The sequence below is a fragment of the Callospermophilus lateralis genome, chromosome 3 (assembly GCF_048772815.1).
Source record: "Callospermophilus lateralis isolate mCalLat2 chromosome 3, mCalLat2.hap1, whole genome shotgun sequence".
Lineage (NCBI taxonomy): Eukaryota > Metazoa > Chordata > Mammalia > Rodentia > Sciuridae > Callospermophilus > Callospermophilus lateralis.
In genome coordinates, this window is record NC_135307.1 from 81,087,868 (window position 1) to 81,103,411 (window position 15,544).

General features: G+C 39.3%; 1 protein-coding gene across 1 annotated transcript in view; it reads right to left on the minus strand.

Annotated features, from left to right (window-relative positions):
- Positions 1-15,544, minus strand: part of Ryr3 (ryanodine receptor 3) — a 359,038-nt gene that overhangs the window by 287,736 nt on the left and 55,758 nt on the right. Inside the window, exons 4-5 of the mRNA XM_076849384.2 lie at positions 6,388-6,462; positions 4,093-4,171 (exon numbers count right to left, since the gene is read on the minus strand). Of these exons, the coding sequence (XP_076705499.2) occupies positions 4,093-4,171; positions 6,388-6,462 (154 nt within the window). The remainder of the gene's footprint in view (positions 1-4,092; positions 4,172-6,387; positions 6,463-15,544) is intronic.

Consider the following 15,544-nt stretch of genomic DNA (forward strand, 5'->3'; position numbering starts at 1 on the left):
ACCCCTTTAGAGAAAAATAAAATACTCTTCGATCCTGAAAAAAAGAAAATGGGGGTGGGGGGGTGGGGAAGGATTACAAGATAAAGTGGAAAAATTCTTCCAGAAAGAAAAACAGATTAGAAATAGGAGCAAAAAGAGAATTAGAAAATCCATCTAGAGGAATTTCAGAAAGCAAGAACAGAGGAAAGTAACAAAGAAATATTATTATTAAAATTTTTCCATTGCTGAAAGATAATCATTTCCCAACAAATTGAAAGGACCTCTGAAGTTCCTCATGTAATGAAGAATAGAGACCTACACCAAGGTCCATTCCTGTGAAACAGGAACAAGACACACTGTGGAATGACTAACACCAGGGTGAAAAGATCCTAGTAAGAACTGAGAAAAGAAAAAATAGTTACATACCAAGCATCAGGAATCAGAATGTAGACTTCTCAACAGCCAGACCTTAAGCTAGAAGAAAGCCTTCAGGAAGATGAGGAGAAATTTTTTCTCCAATGCAAAAAATTAAACTAAACTATGAAGTGGTTGTGAAGTTAAAATTAAGAAATGTTCAGACAACAATTATCTCCCCAATGGACCTCTGCTGGAAAAGCTACTGGGCAGCATGCTTCACCAAGGTGAACTGGTCAACCAAGAAAAGAAAAACCCACAAGATTCAGGAAACATGGAAAGAGGCAAAGGGAAGGCCCTGAATGATGGTGGATATTTCTAAAAAGATGAAACTGACAGAGGGATAATATAATTGAGTTTCATGAGGGGAGAGTTTCAGTTCTGTGGGAACATTTGGAAATGAAAAAAATGACTAGGTAACCAAAACTTGACAAATAGGCAACTGACTACTGGTAAACCAAAAATTAGCAAAATAAAATAAACATGATCTTAGCATTTACGTGGCTTATTTAAATAAAAGTGACAGATATGACAATGCAAAGGGTTAACGTGGATTTGTTCATTACATAAAAATAGATGTAAATACATTGGGAGTGTGGAGAGAGACGATAGAGAAGAACAGAACGAATAGGAGTTAATTTTTATCAGAACTTCAATAGATAACACCTAATCTAAAAAGAATAATAACACAGCAGTGTATACAAATCTATCAAAAATGGGAATAATACTGAAGGAGCTGAAAGTAGCTACCCCAGATATGAAGAGTTCAGAGCAGGGAGCTCAGGAGGGTAGGAGACTGATGTTTATGATAAGTTTCAATTTCTCTCTTTAAACTATGCATAGGTATTACTTTAAGTTTAAACTCATGGGATATTTGAAGGGGAAAATGATGTGTATCCTTTATGTACTCTGTGGACCACGGGAGGGCCTCAAGCATGAGGTAAGCCCTGATCAGGCTTGCTTGGGAAGGGAAGAGTGCTCTGGAACTCAGGGAGAGCGCTGTTCCTTGAATCAAGAAGATGAGCCCATCACTGGCCCTAAAATACATACCAGCACTTTAAGTGTGTGCAATATATTTTTTAAACAGATTTCTTTCCAAGTCTAGATTCTAAAGTTATGACTAAACCCTAAAAAGAACAAAACAATAATAATAAAACACTTTTAACAGGAGAACAGGAAGAATTAAGTAAAATCAAGGGTAAATTTGTCATCAGTTCTGTTTGGAATTTATTACCCAGTGTGTAGGGGGGAAAGAGCTTCCAAATTGTTCAAACCTCCATCTCCATCCCCCAAACTTTCTCCTCTCACATTTTCCTGGAGATTCCCCTCAACCGATAAGCAGTTGACTTGTTCACAACTCTGAAGACTTTTCTCTGCCCAAAGTGCATTTATAGGATCTTCCAGTCAGGAACCAGGATCCCACCCTGTTGGATTGCACATGAGTCTCCTCCTACGATGAGGAGATCCCCGTCATGGCTGCATGTGTTCTATTTCTCCTTCACAAATACCAGGCCACCCTTATTTAAAGAGAATATGAAATGGGTTGGGGAGAGCCAGGCGAAATAAAAGTAAACTACTTTAGGCCTAAAGTTTTCACGAAGACCCAGCTAAGAACCCCTGTCTCTTGCCACATCTCATCAACTGACTTGATCTTGACATAATCTTGATCATGTGTTTGCCTAGTCTGTCACAATTCCCACCAAGTCTGATTTCAAGAACTTAGAAAAAAGTACCCAAAAGAGTAACATTCTCTGCTGTTATTTTTTTCCTCCATTTTTTATTGAGGGCTTTAGTAGTTAAAACAGAATCCCTGATCACATGACTAGAAAGTGTTATTTTTCACTTGCTTCCCAACTTTCATAAAGTATAAAGTCATTTTACTGATATAAATAGAACGATCATATATGACTTTTCTAATTATAAGCTCCAAGATTGACAGTGGGTTTATATAGAGAGGCCAACTCATTTTCAGAGAGAGGCACTTCACTCATTTGGCAATTTTCAGCAACAGTTGACAACACCTTAGAGGAAATTATATTTTAAGAAAAACACTTTAGGTGAAAATAGAGAAACACCAAATAAAAATTCAAATATAATCTTATTTTCAGGGGAAAAAACTCATAATGGGCAGAGGCAGCCTAGTCTTCTGCTTTGTTCAAAAAGGAGAAGAGGGGATAGGGAGAAAGGTGCTCTCCTTGGACACACTTAGGACCCCATTGTGCAATACACAGAAACAACAGCTAAAGATGGTTTAGATAGGTTGTCAAAAAAAAAAAAAAAACAAAACTATGAAGTGAAACAATGTGTATCCTTTATAAGCTGGCCCAATGTTAGAGTAATAACACAGACTTTTGTCCTTCTTTGGCTACCCAATATGGGAAGCCCCTTCCTATTTTGGGAAAATGTCATGATATTCAAGACTGTATTCAAATTAGATGTACTTACAGTTTGCCCTCTGCTGAGGTTCTTTCCTGTCCTGTCCTTTTCTGGCATCCCAATTTCCAAGTCGGGAGTTCCAGCTTTAGTGATTGTTCTACCAAATATTCTATATATCTGAATAAATTCTTATTTGGTTTGAGTTAACCTGAATCAGTTTCTGTTTGCAACTGAGAATCCTGGTTAGCAAGAACCTAACCTCTAAATGGAGCAGGAATTCCATACTGACCTTGACAGATGGTGAGATTATCTATGAATATTCCCAGCCATAGAGAGCATATTATACCCCTAGGTCAGCTGTTCCTCTGCAGTATCATCCTGGTCGCCACCTTACTTAGAAGCTACATTTTGACTATCAATATTTTTGATTGCTTCAGGAAAAAAAAAGAAAAAGCCAGAGAAACCCCAAATTTACGATATATACCATTATTAAAAGACAAATGGAATTGAATTGAATCATATGATAATTTTCTTTTTACTACTCTATTCTCTTTTAAACTGGTTCTATCCGAAAAAAAAATCAATGTAGAACTAGTGAAACTAACACTTTTCTAATATTTGTCAACATCTCAATTTATCATGTTTTTCTTTTCACTGTATTTACTTTTATGGTGAGCAACACTGGTTTTCTACTTAAAGGAATAATAAAATTTTGGTCTATAAAATTTAAGTGTGAAAGTAAATTTAAAGAAAAATATGAAGTAAAAGATACTAAAGAGAACACACTGGAATGGCAGAATTGGCTGACTAACAGCTGGAAAACTGCTTTAGAAATAGCTTGGTCACTGCAGAATAAAGGGGCCTGCCCCTTTAACCTGAACACTATCTTTTATTATATAAGCTGTTATTATGCTGCCTTTATTTTTTTCTTAGCAGTTATTCAGTTACATTGGTTCTTATCAGGAATGATAGTTCTTACTTTAAGTATCAAACCCTAAAGACTAGTTTTTCTCTGAGACTCAAAGCACTTGTGGTTAAAGCCTTATTTTCTTCTTCACGCTTAGTTTCTATGTTTCCATAGACTTCACACATTCTTTATTTTTATGTGGTGCTAAGGATCGAGTCCAGTGACTCACCTGTGTGAGACAAGCTCTACCCCTGAGCTATAACCCCAGCCCCTCACATATTCTTTCTTTAGTGCTTCATTTTCTAAAATTTTTCCAGACCTGTTTCTTGACCTGATTGGTTTGGAATCCCAAGTGAGTAAGTGAAAGCTTTTAGTATAAAACCCCACAGGGCAGGAGCTCAGAGATGGCGACTTACCTGTGGCTTGCTCCTGTAGACCTACATCAAAGGCAAGCTTATCTGTCTGGGATCTTGAAGTCGTCAAACAAGTTAGATACTGCAAAACAAGAGCAGATGCTAGTGAAGTCAGACTCTTCTATGGGGTCTTGGTATCCCATCATTAGCTAGCCTCAACAGTGAGCTCCTGAGAAATGGGCTCATCCATCTTGCCGGTTGGAAGGTTAAATGGTACAATGCTTTTGGGAAATACTTCTATAATAAATTTAAAGCCTCAAAGAGGCTGTTATTTGATGCTCTCTTGATTTAACATACAGAACTATGTTACAGAAATAAATTTGAAATATTAAATATGTTTTAGTTCAATGAAATGCTGGAAATTTTAAATTGGGAACAACATAAATGGAACATAAATGATCAAGAATAATGGGAAGTTAGATAAACTGTGATACTTCTATTTTATGGAATATTATGTTGTTAACAGTATTTACCAAGAATGTGTAAAAGCATGGAACTTTGTTTACAATACCCTGAGCTACAAAGTCATATACAAAATTATAAGTTTATATAGTTAATGTGTACAAAATTTAAATGTTTACAACTAGACTAAAAGGAAATTACATCAGGTTAATGGAAGTTATGTTTAGATAGTGGGGGTTGGGGAGTGGGCACCACGTACGATTCCCTTCCTTTATTTATTTTTCAGTTTGCCAAATTTTCTGAGTTTAAAAATTTCTCAAAACAACATTTACACTTTTTTTTTCTGATTATAAACATGTACAGACAAAAGTTGAAAGATGATTTTTAAAGTAGCTTATTAAAGGAAAGGAAGCCATGGCCATTTCCTGCCTTCCTCATGGTGGCACAGCAACACACCTTGGAAATGGTGCAGGAGGTAGATGCTCACTAGGGACGTGCTTCCTGTGCTATACTTCTAGTTTGCTACAAAAAGGTGGAAAATCATTGCAATGTACAGAGTCATATTTCACAAGCTTTATTCCCAGAACTAATCTTCAAAGGAACTACCAGTGCAGAGTCTGTGTTAACTGTGAGTGGAATTTTTTTTTTTTTAAAGGAGTAAACGTAATGATAAATAGTATAAGTCTTCCTTTCCCTACCAGCGTTTTAGCCTGAGTTTTTGAAGCCATGATAAATGTGTAGTTTGAAGTTTGCTAAACCTATTTAGGTAGGAAAAAGAGAGGTGTTAGGTTTTTATTTAACCCTATGAATAAGAATAGATTCTAAAAGAGCAATCACCTTTCAAGGCTAGAGACAGCAGGGTAAATTTCCCCACTATTAAAAGGTCTCCAACTACACTGGCCATTTTTTTGTTTCAGCTTTGCCAGAAGGACAAATGGATGTTCAGGTCAACTTCTTACCAGTGCCCAGAAAAAAAGAATGCAGCAATAAATAAATTATTTAAGAGGCAGTTGCTGATCCTGTGACAACTGCATAGTTCAAGCTTTGAGTTGAGCTTTGCATCATGCTGCAGGTGGAAATGTGTGAAATAAAGTCTTGAATTAATGTGTCAGCTTTTCACTAGGGCTAGAGAAAGAAGACAAATCTCCCTTATCTTGCTAGCAAGTGAGCATAATACACTCAGGAACTGAGAGTAAATGTTATTGGAGTTGGCCCATATTATACCTGATTGAGATCATAATATTCTTAACCATTCCTGCAAGAGATCTGTAATAGCTATATTTCAAAAGTCATATTTATTAAAAATTTGCAAGTTTTTTCCCAAGTAACATCGAGTTATCTCCATTCTGGGTATTTGGGTTCTAAATCCCTGATTATTTATATCCTGACCAGCTCTCTGTGATGAACTGCCTTTTCCCTTATCTTCCTTCTTCCTCTGGATTAACATAATACCACCAATTTCTTCCAGGATTGAAGGCCATGAACATCATCCCATTTCTTTTAGCTGAGTAAAAGAGGGAAAATGTCACAAAAATCCATTCAACTGGTTTTTCTTCTGTGCTGGTTATCCTCATATACTCAAGAACTTAGTTACTACATGGTTCATTTGATCAGTTATTAATTCAACAATTATTTATCTCTATGACCAGGCAGTGTACTTGGTTGGATTGGGCTCAGTGAATAAAACAACAATAACACATGGCTGTCTTCCTTATGGAGAGGGTATGTATCAGATATTAAGAAAACACAAAACATAATCAAAAAATTGAGGAAGACAATAATGTACTATGGTTGTTTATATTTCAACTTGTTCCTAATGTTAATTTGGAGTGACTGGTTTCTTCCCTTCATCTTTTTCCTCCTCCTTGAGTGGTGAAAGCCGACAGATGAGCTTACCATTCCGCTGAAAGAGTGCCTCAGGAGAATTGCATGACCATAGAGCAGGGTCCTGTGGCCACCCCCTTGTGCTGCCTGTGGGCATGAGGAGGAAAATATCAGCATGGACCAGATGTGGCTTCTCTGACAGCAAAGCAACACAAAAATTTTGAGAGAGAGAAAGGAGATGCCAAGAAAAAGACTTATTACAAGGGCTCCCAAGGAGTTCATTCCAGAAGCATGTGTTGGGCTGATGGGTGGAAGAAGACTTGTGACCACAGCCATGCAACATCCTTGGGAAAGAGCACAGGGACCACACCTCTTCTCAGAAATGGCCCCAGCCCAGGATCAGCAGATACCCAGAGCTGTTCTACCAGAGAAGCACAGGAATGAGAGAGGTGCTACTTACCTTTCTTAGAAACTTCTCAGAAGCCTTCAGAGTGAGAGAGAGAAACAAATGTGATGTGACTACAGCCTAGTGACAGGAGAGTGGCTGGCTGGCAGGAGCTCACATATATACATTCTGCGTCTTGCAGTCTTTTTTCCCTTCCAGGCACCTGTGCCTTCTACCCACTCACTTAAATGGGTCCTTTTAAACAGATCTCACCAATGAGGGTATGGCTCTGAAATCCAGGACTTTAAAAGGTAACTAATTAAGCAGAAACGGACACTCTGGTTGATGCGTCTGTGTGCCTTCTCTGCATCACCAGGCAGCTCCACTGTAGACATGTGCTCAGTGGTTCCCAAAGAGTGAAGAGAGGTGAGAGAAAGAAAAAGCCATTGGTGTCTGTTTCTTACTTTCTCTTTTAATCTGACTCACACGTAGTTATCCTGAACCAAATAGTATATGAGACAAAACTATAATTTATTCTAATTACAGCTAACTAGGCAGCATGGAAAGCCGAAATCTGCAGGAAAATCTAGAATATTTTGGCATTACACTTCTCATCTCTTACCTCTCTGGCCAAGCTGACCCAGGCCAAAGTTTTTGATCAGACAACCCTTTTAGGAGGGCTCTGCCCTCCCCAAACTTACACAGAGAATCCAAACCCTGAGACAAACAGTATCAACAAAAATTTCCACACTGTCTTTTTATATGCCAAGGCCATCTTTTCTGCAGCCCCTTTATTTAGTTCTGCAGACTACCTAGAAGCCTGGCTGTTGGAGATGCTGTCCTGTCTGGAGGGTTCCCTCCAGTCACAATAATGAGCATTGTGGAGGAGGGGAATCAGACAGCAGGGAGACATGGTGGATGTCTGGCTAAGTCCTTGAGTAATTCTATTTCAACTCTACGTGGATTAGAAGAATCACTCTGTCAAAGAGATGGTTTTTCATGTCATACAATGAGCCTAAAGAGGAGAAAAAAGATAACGCGGTATCATGTTCCAAAAAAGCTGATAACTAAATATAAAAGCGGCTGTGCTTTTTTTTTTCCCCCCACAGCAATGGAGATATTTAAAATATTCTTCAGACTTTAATACTTTGTAGGAATTTCAATGCTCTTCACAGTATTTCCAAGTTTCTTGAAATCATTTGCAATAACTTCAGTTTCTGTATTTACAAATGTGTCAACACCTTACATTAAAATTAGACATACTAAATAATTTTCACATCTTGTCAGTCTAAGCAAAATTGTCCCCACACGCTTATATTCTTACAAGTTAACTGATGTATCCTTATAGGCTCCCGAAGGCTTATATCATGGGCGCATACTCTCAAACCAGACCTATGTCTTAAACCGAACCAACTAAATTACATTTCCTGTTATTAACCCTGGGTTACGTGGTCCTCCCCTTCTTCTGTGTTCCTATTAGCTCTGTAATCATAAGAAGTCAAGAGTTGTTGACCCCAAAAAGCAGCTCTGAAGAGCTTGAGTTCCTCTTTCTCTAGTACTACTGGAAACTTCTGAGCCCTCAGGATCCTCCTTATGGTGCTACCAGACAAGCAGAGGAACTCAAATACCCCCTACCCCCGGGATTGAATGAGAAGTCACTGGGCAGAACCCTGGAGCCTTCAGATGTCAGGTCCTCCCTCCTCTAAGACAATGGTCCTTAGATGCTGGTCCTTAGATCCTTTTAGGCTCCTGAAGGCTTTTATTGTGGGCGCATACTCCCAAACCAGACCTATGTCTTAAACCGAACCAACTAAATTATATTTCATGTTATTACCCCTGGGTTACATGGTCCTCAGAATCATCTGGACCCCACTCCACAGTGTTTGCTCCCACAAACAGACATGGGGCCTGATAATTTCCATTTCTAACAAGGTCTGGATGACACTGATGTCCCTGGAACAGGAACATTTTGAGAACCACTGCCTTTAATGGAACAATCATTCTTCAGTGCTATAAGAGCCAGGGAATTTTCCCTACAGAGCCTTTGATCATCAGCATGCTATTGCTATCATAGAACATGCCATGCACATCAGGTGCTTTACAGATCGCCACAGCTCATCAAGGTGGGAGTGATATCCCCCACTTTGCATGTCAGGAATATGATACTAAAAGGGGGTAAGTATCTTGCCTTATATATCAAGCTGATGCGTCAGGGGGATATATGAACGTGGGCTTTTCTGGCTGTGCTCTTTATGTTCATTTGCCCACTGTGTGTAAAGTGAATGTACATAGCACAGGAGCCACTTCCTCGGCTCCTTCATGGAGTGAGAGCAGCTGAAAGAGCTGGGACTTAATGAGCTTTAAGCTGACACAGGACTGTTCTAAGTGGTATCCACGAAACACCTCATTTTATCTTATTAATGCTGCAAAATGACTATGGTAATCATCTCCATTTTACATCTATACAAACTGTGGCTTAAAGAGATAAGGTAACTTGCTCAAAGTCATACAGGTTCCAAGTGCAGAGTTGGGACTCAACAAAGCAAGGGCACCAAATCATATGCTACCATGTCTCCTTTTCTGTAGTTTGGTAGGATTAGAGATAAGAATGGTGGAAAAAAATTGTAGTACAAATATAAACAGTGTGCCCGTTAAGAAAGATAAATCATATGGCTGGAACAGCCTCGGAAGGTAAAAAGGGTGCCCTCAGGAAGAGCTTCATTGGGAGGGTAGACCACCACAGACTGCTGGTATGAACTGATGGGAAGAAAGGAACCCACACAGGTGAGGGCCTGGGAGTGGAAGCTATGATTCACACATGGGAAGTCGCAGATCATTCACTGGTTAGCGCTGGGGTTGGTGAATGGAAGCGGCTGGAGACAGCTGTTGTAGGGTGGTGAGGTTATGCAGACCAACTGGTCCAGCAGTGTGGGGAAGGCTATCTCTGTTCAATGGCTAAGGAACACAGGTAGGTTTCTGAAAGGATGGTGTCATGATCAAAGGAACTCAGACTGAAAAATAGTGGATTAATGGAGGACTCAAGCTCAGAGTAGAAAGGATCATTTTCTTCTTTGGTTTCCATGGCAACATTAGGAGGGGTGAATATACCTAAAATTTTGAGGTCTGCCTTTACTTCCTCTTTGCACTCATATCCCACACTCAATCCAAAGCAGCTTTTAATGCCACCTTCAAGATATGCCCTGTGTCTAACCAGCTGGTACCCAGATGCTGCCAGTGTAGTCATCTTGGGTCTCACCTGAACAATCATAGTGGCCTCCCACTGTGCTCCCTGCTCTGCCTCTCCTCTGGGTATGATGTAAGCTAACAGGGCAGCCAGAGTCACTTTTTAAACCTGTCAACCACATCACATTACTTTCTTGCTCAAAACCCCCTCGTGGCTTCCAATGCCACTTAGAAGTAATAAAGTTCTCCCTAAGATCCTGCATGAGGAGTTGGCAAGTTCTTTAAGAGGCCAGGCAGCAAGTACTTTAGACTCTGTGGGCCACATACAATCACTGTAATATAGTTCTCTCTCACTTCTGGAAATTTAAAGCCATTCTTAACCTGGAGCGTGTATGTAAACAGACTTAAGCTGAATTTGGCTGGCTGGCTGTAATTTGCTGAATGTTACCCTCCATGATCTGGTTCCTTAACACTTCTCTGACTTCATCTACAAGTGTCATGCTCCCCATAACTCCTTCTGCTCCAGACAAACTGGCCTTCCTCTATATTGTAGACACACCTGCTCCTTCCAGAGGGCCTCTGCATATGTGTTTCCCTCTGCCTAGGATGCTCTTCTCTCAATCTCATAAGTTTCCATCCTTTATTCATTTCCATGCTCAGGTATCTCATTAGAGAAGACTTCTCTGATCATTCTTTGTAAAAAAAAAAGTTACTCTATCATGATTTTCTGCTTTATTATTTCTCATGACATTATTAGTAGCTGACATGAATTCATGTTATTTTTGATATCTACATACCTTCTCTTTCCCTAGAATATCAGCTTCATGACATTGATAGAGCAGAGGGCATGGCATTTTTATCAGTGGCTAGACACACATTAAATATTCCCCAAATGAATGAATGAATAATTGGAAGATGTGGTTCTTTTGTCTCCATTTTGCAGATAGGAAAGAAAAAGTTGTGGACAATTTAAGAAACTTCCCATGGTTGGCTTATAAGCAGGGAGTTTGGATTTGAACATGGGGCTAACTACAAATTCTAGTAACTGTTCACTACTGAATACCAACTATAGAATAATATTTTAGGAAAGATACATGGAAGATTATATGCATCCATTCATGTGAGGAGATCCAGACCTTAAGATATAAACTTTCCTGGGATGGTGATCCTATCCCTGCTATGAGTGATCTTGTCTGTCATTATTGGAAGAAGGAGAACATTTGATACAACCTCACAGGATAGGGGTTGGTCAAAAAAAAACTGGCAAAAGTCCCTGATGCCATGCACAGAGGAAAAATGTTCCATTAGTCATTAATTCAATCATTTCACCTGTAATTTCAAGATTAATTTCTAACACTGACATTTCTTTTTGTAGTTTCCAAAGGACACTGCCTCCCAGTAAGGTCAACCAGATATAGCATCTGAGGAGGGGGTAACTCAACTTCTATCCAGCCACATAAATGCTTCAAGACTTGTTAGATCACTAAGCTGTATCATTTTATGATCTAGAAACAAAATTCCATTTGGGAGTCCTAGGCTTTAAGAAACATTCCAGGGCTCCAGGAAGGTTCCTTGCTATATATAATATAACCCACCAAGCTTCAGGGGCTGTGTTTCTTGGAGGTCTTACAGGAAGGCTATGATGTCATTTTCTGGATGTGCATGCATGTCCAAAATTCTCTTTTCTCATCCTACTTCTGTTCCACTCTTTGGCCATCAAAGAAAGAAGTCCTTCTACAAGGTCACATAACATGGACGGAACATGATAGCAGCCCTTTAGATTGCCCAGGTTTCCATGCCTTTTCGTACAAGTGACAATAATGAAATAATGAAAGATTCTACTCATGATTTCTACTACTAGAAAACAGATTTTTAGGTATTTACTTAGGTGAGTGGAGTCTTTAAAAGGAAACCAAAATCATTATTGTATAAGATTTGATTCAATGAAATGAAATGGTATATTTGTTTACTGAAAGAGGATATTAATATTTGTAAATGCTTATTCTCTAAAACTTCACTTATAGCTTTACTATAGTTTTAAATAAAATTCAAATAGGGTATTTTGGAATTCAACTGTGATTAAAACTAACTTGGAAATATAAAGAGTAATAAAATTTTTATTCTAAAAAGAACTGAGTTTTAAGAAGTGACATGAAGCAAAATTAATTCACTCTGGTATGGATTCAGCTGTTAAACAGATCTGACCATATGAAAATGTAGCATTTGATAAACCAGATTTTCAGTACAACAATGGGAAGCTAGGATTATTAAGCACATGTCTCTGATGTGTGGATAGCAAATCAGAAAAGCATTCAGTAAGAGCTACAGGAAACATAAAAAGAACATAGATTCTGCGTGGATAAGAAAATTAAATATTTCATTTTAAAATTGAATTCCAGAACGACCAGCCTGTAATAGAATAGTCTATATTCCTTACAGACCTAATACTTATCCATGCTTTAAAATAACAAGTGCATTCACAGGAAATAAAAGAAATATGATTGTGCCTAAATTACTGAACTTCAGAACAATGGAAACGCCGACATTTAGTAGGCTACAGAAAGACTATCGCTATGACAAAGAGTTAATATCTCATTGAAATGTAGGAAAACACCAAAGCTTGAATAAACCAGAAGGCAAAGATATGAATGATTCATATCAGAATAAAATTAAAACATATGGAAAAAAATTTAATCTCTTACCATAATGAAAGGACTGACAATTAAAGGAACTTGGATATATCATTTCACATCTATGAAATTTGCACAAATGGAGGGAAAATGCTGTAGCAGTTGCAGTTTAGCCGATATGGTCCTGTGCAAGGTGGCACTGAGTACATCTCTTCTGCAAGGCAATATAGCAATATATAAAAAGAGCCGTAAAGGAGTCTATAACCTCTGCTGGAGTCATTTTACTTCTGGGAATAACTCAAGAGAAGCAGGAATATATGCACACAGTTGCAATAAGAGCATTATAATGAGTGCAACAAAACAAAAACCTGAAAAGAACCTAAAATCCAAAAGAGAATACTGTCTAGTAAATTATGGGGCTTCTTTAGGATGTTCTATTCTGCAATCATTAAAGGCTGCAATTACAGAGGCTATGTGGAAATGGAAAAATGCTTATGACATGTCATTGAAAACAGCAGAATACAAAATATCTTCAATTATTCCATGTATATACAGAAAGATGATAAGGAAACCTATAAAAATGAAATAGCTACTTGGTTGGTTGCAGAACTATTGGGCTTTATCCTTTTTCTTTAACATTAGCACTGTATCATAATTTCAATAAAAAGTGTACCGTGAGGAGAGGGGGAGAACATATTGCATGGGGTTAAAAAATGGAGCTATAGAAGGATTTTCGTCTATTTATTAAATTTTCAGTTGCTCAAGTATGCAGTTAATTTGCTAGGATCCTTAGTAAAATATTTGGCCCACATCAATGGCAGACCAAGATGTATTTTTAGCATGAGTGCTTTTAGAAACCGACTCCTAGAATCTAGTCTTACCTTGATATGACATGGAAACCCCAGAGAGTCAGCCTTTATTCAAGACACCTCCAAGTCCCTCTTTTAGCTCCATGAGGTTCAGCTCCAGACTCCATAGGGAAAAAAAAATCTCTTACCACAGAGATTCATACTTGTGTTTCAAACCCACTTGGAGTCTCTGATTGCTGTGGACTCCTCATTTTGGATTCCAATCTTGTGGCTCAGAACTTGGTTGTCCACTGTTCTATATTTCTCAAGACTTCCTCACCCAGCCAGTGGATGCTTGTACCTATTACAGGCTGGAGGACCACCCCTTTCTGGCCAAACTTCCACGACCCTGCTCAAGCAACTTTACTTTTTATGAGGGGTGGACAGATAAGGCTGTACAATAACTGTCTCACTCAGATACCAGAAGTACTGATGGACATGTTTCAAACAGGTCTTGGATTATAACTACCTGGTAACAAAGAAGATATTTCCTTCTCAATGAAAGTAAAAAAGGGACCTCATTGTAGTACAGTGGAACTCAGAAACCCTAATTTAAGGATAGGAGGGACACAGGCACAGATAGGTTCATAACTAGAAGGCAGAGGCAGCAAGTAAAACAACAGGATTTCAATAGGTCCATCACAGCCACCCTGACTCCCTGTAATTTGGTGTGAAACCCCAAAGAGTCCAATGCAAGACACTTAACTTACTTCTTCAACACCACTCCCTTTTTATTTGGATCAGACATTCCACTTCTCAACCAGGCAGCTGCCAAAGCCTGCTTTTCCTGAGCTGGGCAAAGATGCCTCTGACTCCCTGAGGCTCCCCACAGATAAAAATGCTGCAAAAGTAGGAAGTATTGTTGTTTTGACACCTTGATTTTCTATTGGTAACATTGGGATAATATGAGCCTAAAATCAACCATCGAAAGTGCCTGAGCCACCGGTTATAGAAACCTGCATGAAGGAACCCCCCAAAGACTTCCCCTGTCTTACAAAAGCCTTCAAGTGAATGTGGGGCACTCAAGCAAGGCAGCCCGGCCCTTCAGGAAGGGCTGTCACATTCCCTGCATATTTTGCAGGCCTTTTGGGATGCTGTGAAAAAACCAAAATCATAAGAGAATTTTACTCAAGTTCAGAAAAGAGGAGGAAGGGCTAGCATCTGACAGCCCCAGTGTCCCAAATTCAGTAGTCATGCGGTCTTATCTGGCAAGTCAGCTGTTGGTTTCCTAAAAAGGTAGGCCCAAATGTCAGTGGCCAAGAGGCCCAACAGGCCACCCCTTACCCCTCAAGAAAGAGTGACAGCATCTGATGGCAGAAGGACCTTGGGCAGTCCCTGACTGCAGGGAGCCCCACCTCCTACACCTACCATATCCCTCACATCACAGCACGGAAGGAAAAATACTCCAAAAGCCATGCACAGACAGCCTACTCTCCTGCATCTTCCAATTTTTAAGTATACACACTGCTACTAAAAAGAGAAAACATAAATAAGACCAGACAACCTCCCCCACCCTGAATGCCAAACTCATCATTCCTGCGGTTTATAATTTATTGAATCCAGCCATCCCTCCCTCTTGGAAGTGCTAGAAGGCGTTCTCTTAGATGAGAAGGCTGTGCAATCTCCTTTTTGTTCATGTCATCAATTTCACAGCTACATGGAAGTATTTCAGGACAACAAGTTGAAAGGCCGGAGCCTAATTTAAGAAACTCTGAATTCTGGGTCATGAGCATCATTTGCGGCAAAAACCCACATGGCAATGAGGTAGTCTTTTCTAGGAAAATACCTACTTGTTTTTCATTTTGCAAAGAAAGGTCTGGCCCCTTGGGCAAGTCAAATCTGAGAGGGCTCAGGTGAGCTGGGGACCAGAGAGTAGCTGTGACTGTGACACAGAGTTGATACTTACGGCACTTGAAGCCACAAGAAGGAAGAGCCCCTGGGCGCTGCACACTTAAATGATGATTGCAGAGCTGAAGACAACAGGGATCTCCTGCCTTTAAAGTTTTCAAAAATAAAGAGTTTTGGGCTTAGAGTAGCTCAGTGGTACAGTATTTGTTTAGCATTCATGAGACTTTGGGTTCAATCTTCTGCATGTACACACACACACCCACCCACACACACTACAGTTTTGACCCATGAAAATGTATGTAGACTTGTGCAGCCATCCTCCCATCCTCTGTCCC